This window comes from Dromaius novaehollandiae, chromosome 3, assembly GCF_036370855.1.
Source record: "Dromaius novaehollandiae isolate bDroNov1 chromosome 3, bDroNov1.hap1, whole genome shotgun sequence".
NCBI lineage: Eukaryota > Metazoa > Chordata > Aves > Casuariiformes > Dromaiidae > Dromaius > Dromaius novaehollandiae.
The window spans coordinates 59,823,429-59,838,319 of record NC_088100.1 but is presented as its reverse complement, the minus strand read 5'-3'; the positions used below and the strand labels follow the sequence as shown (position 1 = coordinate 59,838,319).

The window sequence follows — 14,891 nt, the reverse complement described above, 5'->3', positions numbered from 1 at the left end:
TTTAGGGTGTTGTGTAAAACGATTCTCATCTTCACCTTAGAAAGGGTATCTATATGGCTTACACTGAAGCTCTTTTTGGGGGAGAAATTCTCCCTCTTCTTTCTTCTCATCCTCTGTCAGTCCAGTGTCCTTACATCTCTTGTACAAATGCAACTAAATACAATCGCAGGCTGGATGAAGAAATCTCTCTCTATGTGAGCAGGTGATAATGGGGACTAGAAAGTAAAATATTTAGAGCTTGAATTTGGGCCAAAGTACTTTTAGTTTTTGAAAGCAAAAAAACCCACTAAAGGAAAAAGGTATATGTATGCTATATCAGGGCATAGCGGGTTGCCAAGGATCTACATGACATGAAAACCAAGACAGAAGAATAAAAAAGAAATGAAGAAAAGGCAGAAAAAAGAGAGAAGCAAAATTAGAGGGTGATACATGACAATATAGGAATTGTCATACTGAGCCAGAACAAAGATCTTTTTAGCTTACTAATAGGTATCAGATTGTGGTCAGTAGTGGATGCTAGAAGAACACAAAGATATGTAATGATCATTTCTCCTAGGCAATTTCCCAGAACAAAAAAATTGTCAGCCCAGAGATTTCCTGAGTCAAGGGTTTTGTCTTTGTTGCTCTCAATGGATTTTTCTTCTGTGACTTTGTTCAATTACTTTTTAAACTCATGCAGACTTTTATATTCCATAGCATCCTGTGGCAGGGAGTTTCACAGCTTAACAACATTGCTTGTTTCTTTCATTCACATTTACAACTTTGTAATACTTGTACAGGAAGAGACAGTGAATAACAGTGAACATTTTACCCTCCTTTTGCTACTAAGCGGTGTAGGGACTTGCATCACATTTCTCCTCCATCATCCCTTTTCCAGCCTGACAGCTCCTACCATACCTAGTCTTTCCTTGTATAGAGCCTTTGCAGAACATTGTTGTCCATCTTTGTACCGCCATCGTGTCCTGGTTGAGGGACAGAACTGCACTCAGTAATCAAAACTGAGCCATACTACAGAATTATACTGGGGGAATAATGATATTTTCTGTTTTGTTCACTATCCCTGCTAAATAGTTTCTAATATTTGACTTCCTTTTGAGCCAATATATTTATGGAACTGTTCAGCACCATGCCAGGGTTTCACTCCTGAATGGTAGTAGTCAGCTGAGAGCCCTTGTTTTCTGTGTAAAGTTAAGACGTTCCTTCCTGTGTATCACTTTCTTCCACAGCTTGCCTTCTGGAGAATCTGCAGCAAAATCTGATCATAAATGGATCTTTTACTGTATTAACATTTCCGTGTACGGTAGAAAAAATCCAGTAGGTCTCTGTACTGGACTAAGTCTAGGCTAGGTGTAGTCACATCTACCTAGAAAAGACCTGCTGATCCTGTAAAACACCTACAAAGATCTTGCAACAAACCCTCCTAATGGAAATACAGCTTTTAACAGCAAAAGGATGTTTTAGTTTGTATACTCATTTCCCCCAAATAGTAAATGATATGAGTAGAAGATGTTTATGCCCATGTCAGTTTTTATAACTGTGTCATCATGGGAGTTTCAATCAAAATAGAAAGATTGTATACAATAATAATATCAACAATACAAAACAATACTAAGATATGGGCAAAAAATTCTAGTGTAAGATTGGCCTGTAATATCAGACTTAAGGCTTGATGATAGGCCTGAAGATAATCTGATGACCTGGTTTCCATTTGGACGCTAGTATAAGAGAACAGGGGTCTGTATCTTTCCAACGGCACAATCAAACTCTTTGTAGACAGTAAGAGATGTTATCACTCCTCATTTTTGTTTTAGAATAAAAAGGCCATCTTGACAAGACTGAGGGAGCAGAAAAGATGATAACTGCTGTTCAGTGCTTTAAGGTAGGGATTGCTGTGCTTTTCCTTCTGGAGGATATTGTATGGACCAAATGTTGCTTTACTGTCACGGTCTCACCTCCATTATTCTGTATATTCACTAAGACAAGGAGTCCAGATCTTCTCTAGCAACATCTATCCACCACTTTCTTAGGAATACTACACCATACTGGATTTATTTCTCAGCTCTGTCTCAAGAAGTATTTTGTGTTTTCACTTCTCTCATTTCAACCACTTATTCTGTTTAGTTGATATCATTGCAGACTACATTTATGGTAGCTTTCAAAAGCTTAATTTAAATCATTAAGTATTATGAATTCCGAAAGTAGCCTTTCCTCATCCCAATGTTTTTCTTCTTCAGCATAATTATTCCATCTCCTCTTTTCCGACTGCCCTCAACTCATCACATCTATATATATCCACTTCATACAGTCCCTGGCCTCAAAGCTGAAGGACATGCAGATAGGGGGAGCATCTTTTCACATCCGGTCTCAGAGGCAGGGTTTTTCCTGTGCATTTGGTCCTGCTAGTCATACCAGAAGAGGCTGCAGGGGAGGACTGTGGGGCAGGGAGTGCTGGAGAAGGTGCCACCAGTCATCCTACACCAGGGCCTGCACACGGACCTTTCCCTGTGGATCAGGCATACACACACACACACACACACACACACACACACACACATTCATACAGATACATGCATATACATATGTGTGCATGGGTATAGGTATACACATATATAGTATGTATGTGCAGTATATTTGTGTGTTTATAAATATATACACAAATAAATGCATGTATAGATGCATGTATAGATGTATATGTGTACATACGTACAGATCCATGGTATGTTTATTGGTATACCCACACATAAGGTGGGTGTTCTCCTGGGCCTCTGCGCCCGCCATGGTACCTGCTGCCCTGCTCCCTGTGCATTGGGTGCAAACTTCACACCTCCCTAGCCCTAGACCCTCGGGCTCCAAATCTGCAGGTTATTATCCCAAGGGATAATTTCCAGCCTGGAGCCCCCTCCCTCGAACTGGAGCAAAGTGTCCTACCCCCCACAGCCGTCCCTCACTCTGGCCCGGTGGGAGAAAGCACTTCCTATCCCAGAACTTCACCGCGCCAGGCAGAGGCTGCAGGGACCCCGTCCCCTGCCTTAGTGCCTTTTACACACACACACACACACACACACACACACACACACACACACACACAGAGGTGGGTCCACAACACTTCCACGCATAGCTATCAGATGGAAATACTCCCTCTGTTTATCGATTTATCCTTCTCGGAGGGCAGAGGAAAGACAGCCTTTTTTTTTTTTTTCCTATTTGTCTTTGTCTGTAATTGGGAGACAATTTAAGTCCAAAGTGTTAAGACCCATCTACGGTGGACCCATCAGAGCAAAGATAAATTCACCTTATGATCAGGAAACGAAATAAACAGATGAAACCCCTTCAGGTTATAAAGATGACTTTACCTCTGTTTTTTGCCCAAGATATCAGTACACGGTAAATAGCACGTTAGTCCTTCTATTCACACGAATAAATAGCAACAGGGGTTTATCTTCAATAGAACAGAAGGATTCGCCTTTGTTTCTACCTTTCCCAGTCGTAGCAGGCTTTTGTCAATGAGCCGTAATAAGGATTCGCTACACTTCGAGCGCAGATAAAGGAACCGAACAAAGGAAAATCCTGTTATCATCCTGCTGCTGATGCAGAAGGCGCCTGGCATCCCTGCCTGCTCAGAACAGGCTCCCCTAACGGGGACACTAAAGAATTGATCAGAATCGATTGCTGGGATGAATTGGGAAGAAAAAAGGGCACATCCCTTGCAAGCAGCCTGCTCCTTTCCCCGTTTGCGCTGTAATCCAGTTCCACCATGTGCAGACAGACAAGGGGACGCAACTCAGCTTTCAGGCCTGGGCGGGGTTCTCGCCGTTTAATCTTTTCCTTTCTCTTCCCTTCGCTGCTTTCCTCCCTCCCCCACTTTCCGTCTCCCAGGCCCAGTGAGGTCAGCTCATGAATATTGCTTCATTTTCCTGAGAGGCTCTGGCAGCGCTGGGTACCTCGTGTGCGGGCGCTTGTCCCTCTGTGCATGCATTTCGCCAGCCCAGCAACAGACAAAAGTGGTGGTGAGTAATGCGGCTGCTTTTTAGTCAAGCCATTTTTTTTCAGAGAAAATCGCTCCCCGCGATTCGCGTCCGGCAGACCCGCCAGGCGGGAAGGGCACCTGCGGAAATCCCCCCGCGCCTGTGCAACCTGGACAAAAGGCAGAAGCGCTGCGAAGCCCCGGAGCCCGGGGCGCAGCGAGCGCTGCGAGCGGCGGCGGGGCTCGGCGGGGCCGGGAGGCCGCTGCCCAGCCGGGACACCCCGCGCCGGCGGGCGGAGCCACCGGGCTTCTGGCAGTCCCTGTTCTTGCTGCCCTTTATTTATGTGGGTTTTTTTTCTTTTTTTTTTTTTTTCCGCCCTGGCAGCTGTTCCCAACAGGAAAACCTGCAGAGGCGCAACGTCCTGTCGCCTCTTTGAAACGCCACGTGGTTTTGCCTCTGGAGAGGAGATTGTGTTGTGGAGTTTTGTGAGGACGGAGATTTCGGACTCGGGCTCAAACGCGGTTTCGGTTGTGCCATTTAAAAAAACAGCCGACCGAACTGTAGGCGGTAGCCGGTCCTGGAGTCGGGGGCATGCATGGCTCAGGTCATGTTGCTGGCAGATCTCTGCTGAGCCCGATGACTTTGCTGCAGTGAAACTTCACGAAGGGATCCAGGTAGAGTGTAGGGTTCCCTTTTTCTTTAATTTAATTTTGAATGATAGATAACAATCATAATAATGAGTCAGGCACAGGATCCAAGCTGAGTCCTGACTTTCTGCAGTTTTTTTAGGTCAGGATTTCAAGATTGATATTTTATACCTGTACAGCTCCAAACAACAGCAGTTTGGGGTTTCTTTTTGTGGTAATCAGTAGAGATGTAAACCGCATCTTTTGTAAAGTGTTGTGATACCAGTATAGGTTCTGGTAGTTGTTCTCTCCCACACTCCCCTTTCATTGCCTGGGAAGTTTCTGCCAAATTACATTCATTTGAGCATTAATTTTCAGAGCATTGGTTAAGATCAGTGTGATAGGTGACAGTGCATTTGACAGGAAACCCTGTGCCCCTGCCAGAGAGCACAGGGTAAGTGTGGTGTCATTGTGTAGTGGGTTTCAGGGAGTAAACCAGTTGTTAGGGTATGGGATGCTGTCTGTGCTGGCTGTGCCCAGTTGAGTTTCTTTCTTTATTTCCTTTTGGCCCACAGCTACAGTTCATTTCAAATCATTAGGCCATGCTAGGAATGCTGTAATTTCTACTTTTGCCCACATTTTCCCTTTAAGGACATTCAGATAAAGGCTATGTGAAAACAGTTTACGGATGACAGCCATTATTTTCAGAATATATTAAGAAGCATGTTTCTAGTGTGAGATGGCACTTAATAGCCCTTTTTAAATAATCTGTTGTGACCACGAAAACTCTAGCTTTGCCAATATGGGGGAAAATTGTCATCTGAGCACCCTTAGATATATACCACATAACACACAGTACTCAGGGTGTATTCTTTACCTCCTCTGTTTTGAAAATCCACTGGGGTGATTATGCCTAATTCCTATGTCAGTATAACCTGTAATGAGCCTGAGTCAGTCTTAAGATCTGGCAATGCCTCTAGAAAACAAATTATTGCAAATTTGGGCTTGGAAGTTGATTCAGAGAGTGCCTGTCCTGCCTACCCACTTCCTTTATGGCCCTTGATTCCTGAGCTGAGGCAGCCTGACCTGGTCCTGGAAGGGAACCTGTCAAGGCTGAAGGGAGTCTGTTGTTTCCATGTGTGCAGGCTTTTGGCACAACAGCCTTTCCCCGCTCTGCTTTGAAAGATGCCTTGATGAGGCCTTTGAGGAGTCAGGTGCAGGTAGCATTTACAGGTGCAGTAGCAGCCCAAACTGGTACTCAGCTCAGTGGTGTGGATGAGCAAGAAGGAAGGTGGTGTGAGGATGGAAATATAAGTACGATGTGGCAGCCTGTACAGGGAAGGGTTTTGGCATGAGTGGGGAAAAATATCCCTAGATGAAACAGAATAAGCGGGAACCGATCTTGGCCACAGCTGTGCAATGTGGAGTCCCATCAGAAAGCAGCTCCAGTTTGACGCCAGTTAGAGTGAGACCGAAATCTGGTCTGAGACACCCTTGGCTTTGGACTCCATCAGTGTGGCAGCAGGTCGCAGCGGGGTGGTGCGCTAGGGGATTTGGGAGCGCAGCGCCCCAAAACGGAGTGGCGGGGCAGGAGGGCCGGGGAGCCCCGGGCCCGCTGGCGGCTGGTGCTGCCAGAAAGCTCTGCTCTGGGCTGTCAGCGTGTCTCCCTCCCTGCCCCCACCCCGACCGTCTTCTCCGCTTCTTCTCCTCCCCCAGCTCCCCGGGCGGAGGCGCAGGCGGAGGCGGAGGAGGAGGAGGACGCCGCCGGTGATGGACGTCTCCCGGAGATAGCCGCCGCCATGAGCCAGCCGCCTGCAGGGGGCGCCGCCGCCGCCGCCGCCGCCGCCGCCGAGCCTCGCCTCCATCCCGAGGGCAGCAGCGGCAGGAAGCAGCAGCGAGCCTCCTCTCCGGCCAGAGCCCGGGACACCCCCCCGCGGCCGCCGCCCGCCGCCGCCGCCCGCGGCCCCGCCGCCCCCAAGGCCGGCGCGGTGCGGCCGCAGCCGGGGCTGCCGTCCAGAGCCGCCCGCGGCCGCGCCGCCGAGAAGCCGCCGCCGCGCGGCGCGGCGCCGCCGGGAGCTGTCCAGCCCGGCGCCAGTGCTGAACCGCCGCCCGCTGCGGCCGGCAAGGCCTTCCCGGGGGCGGCCGCCGAGGAGCCGCCGCTGCGCGACGCGGAGGCGCCGGCGCCGCGGGCCGCCGAGGAGGCGCCTCCTGCGGGAGGCGGCGGCGGCGGGGGGGAGCGGGAGGGGGCGGTGGCGCTGCAGCCGCCGCTGCCGCCGCCGCCGCCGCCCAGGCACTGGAGGGGCAAAGCGGGGCGGTCGCCGCTGAAGGGCGCGGGGGAGGCGACCCCGGCGCCTCCATCTTCCTCGGGCGCGGGGAAGGGCCGCGGGGCGGCGGGCGGCGGCGGGTACTGGAAGGAGGGATGCCTGCAAAGTGAGCTCATCCAGTTCCACCTCAGGAAGGGGCTGGCGGCGGCCGCCCAAATGCAAACCAAGGGCAGCAACCACAGCAGCAGCGGCAGCGCTTCCTCCTCCTCCTCCTCCTCCTCCTCCTCCTCCTCCGCGGCAGTGGCCGCCGCCTCGGCCGAGCCTCCCCTGGCCGCCTCCTCCCCCTCCTCCTCCTCGCCCTCTGCCATGGCGGCCGCCGGGGCCGAGGGGCTGCGGCAGGGCGAGGCGGGCGGCGGCGGCAGAAGTGGCGGCCCCGAGGGCGCCCTGAGCCCGCAGCAGCAGGAGGAGCTTCAGGAGGAGATGGAGAAGCTGCGCGAGGAGAACGAGAGCCTCAAGGTGAGAGGCCGCCGCGGCGGGACCGTTGGGGCGGTGGTTGGGGTCGCTGGGCGCGGCTCGGGGCCGGGCCCCCGGCAGCCTCCTGGGGCGTCCCCCGGGGGCCGGGGCCGGGGCAGGCGGGCTGGGGTGGGAGGCAGGCGGGCAGGCCCGGCGGGGGGCTGAGGGGTGCTTCCGTGCCTCCCCCTTCCCTGGCACCAGCTAGGGGAGGCTTAAGATGGCCCTGCCGTGGGGTGTGCAGGCAGTGGTACTTTTCTTGCTCCTGATGGTGCTTTTAGTGAGCTCTGCTGCGTTTACCCAGTAAGTGTCCTTATGGGGAGGAGGGCCTGTCTTCGAGCTCCATTTTGGCCGCCTTCCCCTGTGCTCAGTGTCTCTGATGTTTTTGTTTTTTGACCCACCTGTTGCGTCCCCTTCTTGCCCCGGTGTCAGAATGAGATAGATGAACTGAGGACTGAGATGGACGAGATGAGGGACAGTTTCTTCGAGGAGGATGCTTGTCAGCTTCAAGAAATGCGCCACGAACTGGAGCGAGCCAACAAAAATTGCCGGATCCTTCAGTACCGGCTGCGCAAGGCCGAGCGCAAGAGGCTCCGCTACGCACAGACTGGAGAGATCGACGGAGAGCTTTTGCGCAGCATGGAGCAGGACCTGAAGGTACAGGAGGGAGCAGGTGTCAAGGAGAGGGACACCGGCAGGTGGAGACATGACCGTGCTCTCTGGTCTCTAGTGACTCAGGCATTTCTATCCCTCTGCTGTGAAACGTGCAGCCACTACAGCACGGGGGGGTCACAGTGGCCCAAACTTACCTTAATAACAGGCTTAAAAGCACCTCAGTAAGTAGCCCTGTAGTAAGGTTTTGTGAGTAAGGTTATTTGCAGCCTTCATCCAATCATTTTTTGTTCAGTTAGTGTGCAAGAAGTGATAAAAGTATGGATTAGGATCTGGAGGTTTTGGATCTTTTGTGATGAACACACAACATACTCTACCACAACACTGAACCAACCTCACTGAATAGTCCCATTGATTCTTAGGGGTTTACAGTGCTCTTTGGTAAGATTTCAGCAGACTGTTAGATTGAGTATTTGCAGAGTCACAACATGAAATCCTGACTCCATTGATGCCAGTGGAAAAACTGCAGTTATCTTCAGTGAAGCCAGGATTTTCCTTGACCACCTAAAATCATAGACACAGCCCACAGAATTTCAACCTGTGATCTTGGTATCCAATCTGTAACTTCTGAAAGAACGGCAGCCCTTTGCTGAGGAAGAGTTTCAGTCTTTGTTTAAAGATTGCCATTGGTAAAGTAGCATTATCTCCACTCCGGATTGCTCCAGTTACAGGAAAAAACGTTTCTTGTGCGAGGTGGAAGTTGTTTAACTTCTACTTCCATCCACTAGATCTTGTTAAGGCATTTCCTACTGAATCACCGCTTTTCATTTTTTTTCAGTTGAGAAGTCTCCCAGCCATTTTTCAGTGGAAATGCAGACCGCTGTATAGCAAAATTGATCTTACTGGCCACACTTCTGCCCGGGACTAGTTGCCTATGACTACTTGGTTGGATTCTCTTGATTACAATTGAAAATACTGATTTAATATAGGATCATGAACAAGGTCGTTTTTAAGCTTCTTTTTGATAAGTATAATAGATTGCAAGTCTGTTATTCCCAGACCTGTTTTTCAGACTTGAGTTATCTTTTCTGAAAATTTTCCAGCTTGTTTTCATTCTTACTAAGTGTGGACACCAGGCCAAAACATGTTATTCCAGTAATTTTCTCACTAATGCCATTTAGAATGCTGATTTCCTCCTCTGTATTTCTATTTAATATTCCTTTTCTATGCATATTCAAAAATCACATTTGCTGTTTTGGCCATGACCGTTCTGTAAGTAAAGCTGTTCACATGGCTCTTGACAAAACATTTTCTTCCTGGTCAGAAACAAAATTAGTGGAAGTACCTTTTGGTGCATATTTTCCAGGGATGAGAGAGAATTTCTGATCAAAACAAGAGACATTTTGCATGCTCAAAATGGTGTTTAGGTGAATAGTTGAGATGTTCACCTTTGCAAGCAGAATTTGAACATGAACCTACATGGCCCTATAAGTGAATATCATGCTTCTGGTCAGTAGAGTTGATTTCTTTGTTGGCTCAATGCTACTTTGTATTCATGATTAATATATTCACAGGGCCTAAGAGGGAAATTGATTCTGTGGTTAGGTGCTCACCTGCTGTATCGGAGATGTTAGTTCAAGCCTTAGGTTGAATTGGACAACGGGGTCACTTTAATTAGGATTTGCTACTTGTCTTTCCTAATTACCAGACAAGTGACTATTTTGAAAAGGAGTGACATTCTTGTAAAACCTTCCCATAGATCAAGATTGTGTTCTGCTTTGGAATAGGAATGAATGTCAAATGCCAAATTTCTGCCAAATGGAATTCCTGTTTTTAACTAGCTACAACTGTAGTTCATGTGCAGTTCTTTGCAGTATTCCAAAGTCCTTTTCTGAAGAATTTCTATCCAAAATAACACTGTCCATTTTACAAGGGCAATATATTAGGGAATGTAATCCCTCAGAGATATAATCTTGCATGCATCCGTATTAAAATGCATCTTGCGTAAGTGAGCCCTTTTCCCATGTGATCCAGTTTGCTCTGTAGGATTTGTCTTTATTAGTTGTGACTCTACCAAATTTTGTGCTGAAAATCATTACCAGCAATGATTTTATTATTTCTTTATGTTCACTGGTACAGGCTGCAATTATGTATCGAAGACAGATTCTGATAGGGTGCTGTTAGATATGTCTCCAATGGTTGTCCATTTACTTTGAGTGGATAACCAAATGCGCAGTTTAATGCCAAGTATGGGAAAAGACATCAAGATATAGCCCTATAACTTGATATTCTCACCTCATCCTGCAGTCTCTTTGGTGTATGGTTATAATTGAAATTCTCCTCCATTCGCTGTTTCTGTTGGGCATTATGTGTCTTGAGTGTGTGTGCAGTGGGGGAGGTTACTGAATGATCTTGTGCTACACTGCAGTGTTGTATCAGTAATTCGCACACACTGTGCTTCTTGTTGGGGAGGGTGAGTCACTAGCTGCTGCTGCTTTCTGATAGATTGGATTCTTCTAGATTGCTTGCTTACAATTATTATTTTTTCTTTAGAGTTTTAGTATGTCAAAGGAAGTTCTTAAAAACATAATGATTGTCTTGTTGAAAGCCATAACGGATAGCTCTCTGAGCTCCCCTAGCTAATGCTAAGAAGGATTAATTATACTTTCCAATGTTCTAAAAAAGCAACAAATTAGGCTTTTCATACCATATATGTCAAAATCACCATCATAACAGTGGTTAGTGTATATTTAAATATTTTTAATGCATGATTATAGTTTTGGTGGTTTCACAAAATACAATGCAAGTGGCTCAAATGGCAAAATTCTCATCAACTTACACGAGGAAAAGGAATTAGATCTTGTCATCTGCCTTTTGACTCTATTCCTGTGAAAATGTTTTTCAAAATATAAAGCAAAAACATTAGTGAGCCCGTTCATTTAAAAATATTGCACAGCATTTGGGTGAATAAAGGCTCAGTAAAAACATTGTTTGCTCATATTTTACTCTTCAAAATAATCAGTACTAGTAAATTGCAGGTATTAATATATAGCCAGGCGTGAGGGAGAGAGAGAGACAAGCAGGCAGAACTAAAAATGTGTCCCACTTGTTTGTAGCCCTATACAATGCATAGGTACAGTAGGCCTCGAGAAGATGAACCCTGCTTTTGCCTGATGCTTCCACATCTTAAGTTTTTGAAGGACATCTGCCTCAGTGCATTGAGAAGCATAAGCTGGCAATACTTGAGAGAAAATACTCGCTTCACTGTCTCGAAGACTAATGAAGATACCGTTTCATTGTTGGCATAAAGCAACCTGAGAAAGTGTTTAGTGGTTTAGTATCTAATGTGGTTTTCAGTGAAGTCCTTAGGAAGAATATTCAATATTTTGTGGGAATTGGCTTGAATTTTGAATCATTTAGAATTCAACCTGTGGATGTCATTGTTTAACTGTTTCCTTATATAGTGCTTCCATAAAGACATCCAAAATTAACCTGTAAGTGGGTGCTTAGACACTTAGTACTGTAGCAGTAATTCTTTTTTCTTTCTTTCTTTCTTTTGAAATACCATTCTATTTAGGTTGCAAAAGATGTATCGGTGAGACTTCATCATGAGTTAGAAAACGTGGAAGAAAAACGTACTGTGACAGAAGATGAAAATGAAAAATTACGACAGCAGCTTATAGAAGTTGAAATTGCAAAACAGGCACTACAGAATGAACTGGAAAAAATGAAAGAGGTTAGTGTTGCTGTTTGTTTCTACATAAAGTGTTTGAAGTTCTCAAATTCTTACTGCTGAACTATTTATCTTCCTATAACTTGTTTTGGGAGCACAAAATATGGCAAATAAAGGTAGAAAGTAGCAAAGAGTGGTACAGTACAGCTTGGTTACTGGGAAGCTGAGAATAAACTAGAAAAATTCAGTGTTTCCTAGGAGAAACAGAAACCAAAATGTGGCTTTGTTTTCCTTGTATAAGGAGGGAGATGTTGGACTGGGGTTAACTGAGTTCAGCGGCTTTGAGACACTGTACTTGTATAACATAGATGGAAGAAGAATGCTGAAGAGAGTTAGAGATGTCTAATTTTGAAAATTATGTTCCCGGTGTGTTTTTACAAGGAGCACTATTTTTCCCTTACTAACTACTGTGGGGTACCACCAGGCACACTGAAGACTGGGGATCTAATCACCTCCTCATCTTGTTTTATTATGTTCTTTTGGAGTATTGAAGAGTGAGTGACTCTACCCGACCTTTCAGTCAAAGCATAATTTTATATTATATCCAATTCACCTTCACAATTACTCCATTTGCCAGCATACAGATGCAAGACACTGTCCCATCAAGTAAGCAGAAAATGTGTTACAGCAGTAACAGCCTGGCAGACTGAGAGATAACAAAGCAAGTCTTAAAAACAGAAAATGTTGACTAACAGTGAATTCTCAAAACAGATTTTAGAAACAACTCTTGATTTCAGTGTCTACAATTCAACAAATGTCATTGATTTTCATTTTTAGCATTCCCTAGCAGGAAGGCCAAAGTCTACTTTAATCTTGTATAAAACAGAAGAAATGTACTTCAGTTGTTAAGAAAGTTAGGAGATTTTCATCTGTATGGTAAGTTACATTATCTTTAGGAATTGCAAGAGCTTACTTAAAGGGAGGTAGCATTAAAAATATTCGTATGTTTTCCTTACAGGAAATGAATTTCAGACATATTAGTAGAGGATAAACAGGTGTTTATTGCCACCTTCTACTGCTTTTCCAGATAATTGCGGATTTGAAAAGGGCATGAAATCTGAGCCTTCTCCTGCTTCCCCCTTCTCTGCCTGGGAATCTTTCTCTTCTGTTTTCACTCTGGTTTCCATCATAAAATACCACTGCCCTCTGTTGCCATGACCATCTTCTTTGCGAGATCATGATCTTTCTGTAATTATCCTTATAACTTGTTTATAGACTTGGCTGTACTCCAAATCTTCCCTTATTCTTGTCCATTTAGACTCTATAGCCTACTATTTCTTGTAGATTTGTTTCTGAATCCTGTGCTCCTGACCTGTGATAGGTTGTACCACAGTTAGCTTCTTTTACCTTATGATTTCTCATGGGTCTTTGTATTAAAATTAAGTGTAGTGGCAATTTAATACCTTATGCTCTGTGGGAACGATATACCTGCAGGCAATTAACTCAATAAATAGGTTTCTCATCTCTGTCATCTGTGATTGCTTTCTCCTTATCCTGATTCTGCCCTCTAGCCCACTACTCTGAACTGGGGTTCTGCTGTTTTCATATTGCACTGCTTTCTTTAGCTTAAGTGTTTGCCCCTTTCTGTCTAAACTGGGGTTCTGCTCTTTTCATATTGCACTGCTTTCTTTAGCTTAAGTGTTTGCCCCTTTCTGTCTTTGCTCTTGTTGTCAATGGAAGGACACTTAGTACTCCAGAGGACAGGAAAACATCATGTTTGAGCCAAGGGCTATTCTACATGATACTATTTCCAAGAAGCTGAAGCAGATGGATGGTTCCCACTGGCACCGAGTAGGGGCACTGGGCCAGAATGGAAAAATGTGTTAAGACTCTACACCAGAGTAGAGGTGGAGCGGACCAAGAGTCAGAAATGTATCCTAATACTGAACTGGGGAGCAGAACTTTGCCCTGCCCAGTCATTGTGTGTGTCATCATAATTAGGGAGTAATTTTCATTTATATATTTCAAACATCAGGCTACTGAGTCTCATCCAGTAAGAGAAGAGACCTCACGACTTTCAACACTGGATGGAGGAAGTTGGAGGGTGGTTAAGGAAATGCAAGTCAGAGAAAAACAAGTTTGAAGTGAACACAAATTATTATGCATTTTGCAAATGTGCCATGACTTGGGAACCAATGGAAGGAGGCTGGTAAAGAATAGTAATTCTTACAAATTCGAAATTTAGGGTCTGTGAAGAAGCTATGAAAATGTTAACGTGAAACAACGATGAAAACAACCCCAAGCAGTCTGAAGTGCATTAGAATTCTTCTGTGACAAATATCTTTTTTTCTTCTTATGCAGTCAGGGGTTTCCTGTGTCTTAAATCTCATTGTCAGATGATCATCATAATGCTAATTTTCTGTTTGCTTGTAAATTATTTCCACTGGGTCCATTGTTTTACAACCCTTTCTCATTTCAGTACACTCATTATAACCAATGGAGTCTCCTGCTTAAGTAAGTTTTACTCAGCATAAATAGGCATGCAGAGTGGAGACATTTTGTCTGGATTCTGATCTTAATTTTTATTGACCTTACAGTTAATGATAGAGTTAATCACCAAAATCAATAAAGTTTTTTATTATTATTATTTTACAACACAATAAGAGTGCTCATCATATGTATAACTGATTTCTGTCCTTTTTATGTCATCATGTTGTGCAAAAACACAATTCTAATTTTATGCATCAGCTGGCAAAAGCTTCCCATTCTTTTAAAAAACTTTATTTGTGACTGCCTTGGGAAATTTGCTCTCTTTTTATGATGAACAGTGTGAGACAGCAGAGAACATTTAAAAGATACACTAGAAAATGTTGGAGAGAGAAGCAGCATTTTATGTCAGGTAGTCTCTAGAGCATGATCAGAGCCAAAGTTCTCTTTGTAGAGATTCTCTACTGTTTTAAAAAAATGTAGACAGACTTGACAGCAAACGTATAAAAGATAAATGCTAGAAGATGTGTTTGTGTAGAGACAGATCTAGCGTCCTCCACTGAACCTTTGGGTGAATACAGACTTGTGAATGTATACACCTATTAATAATTAAAAAAGAGAGAGAGTTGATATTTCCTTTCTTGTTTTGGAGGTTTTGAGAAAGAAGAATTGTGATATATTACCTGACAAATGGAAATTAATGTTGCTGATGTCAGCAGAAACTTGTAAACATCCAGAATTTGGAAGGTGTTCC

The 14,891-nt window shown here is 45.1% G+C and overlaps 1 protein-coding gene across 1 annotated transcript in view; it reads left to right on the top strand.

Moving 5' to 3' along the window:
- The first annotated feature begins 3,700 nt into the window (after positions 1-3,700).
- MTCL3 (MTCL family member 3) overlaps positions 3,701-14,891 on the top strand; it is a 38,246-nt gene continuing 27,055 nt past the window's right edge. Inside the window, exons 1-4 of the mRNA XM_026105067.2 lie at positions 3,701-4,007; positions 6,308-7,371; positions 7,798-8,022; positions 11,555-11,713. Coding sequence (XP_025960852.2) covers positions 3,971-4,007; positions 6,308-7,371; positions 7,798-8,022; positions 11,555-11,713 — 1,485 coding nt within the window. The 5' untranslated portion in view covers positions 3,701-3,970. The remainder of the gene's footprint in view (positions 4,008-6,307; positions 7,372-7,797; positions 8,023-11,554; positions 11,714-14,891) is intronic.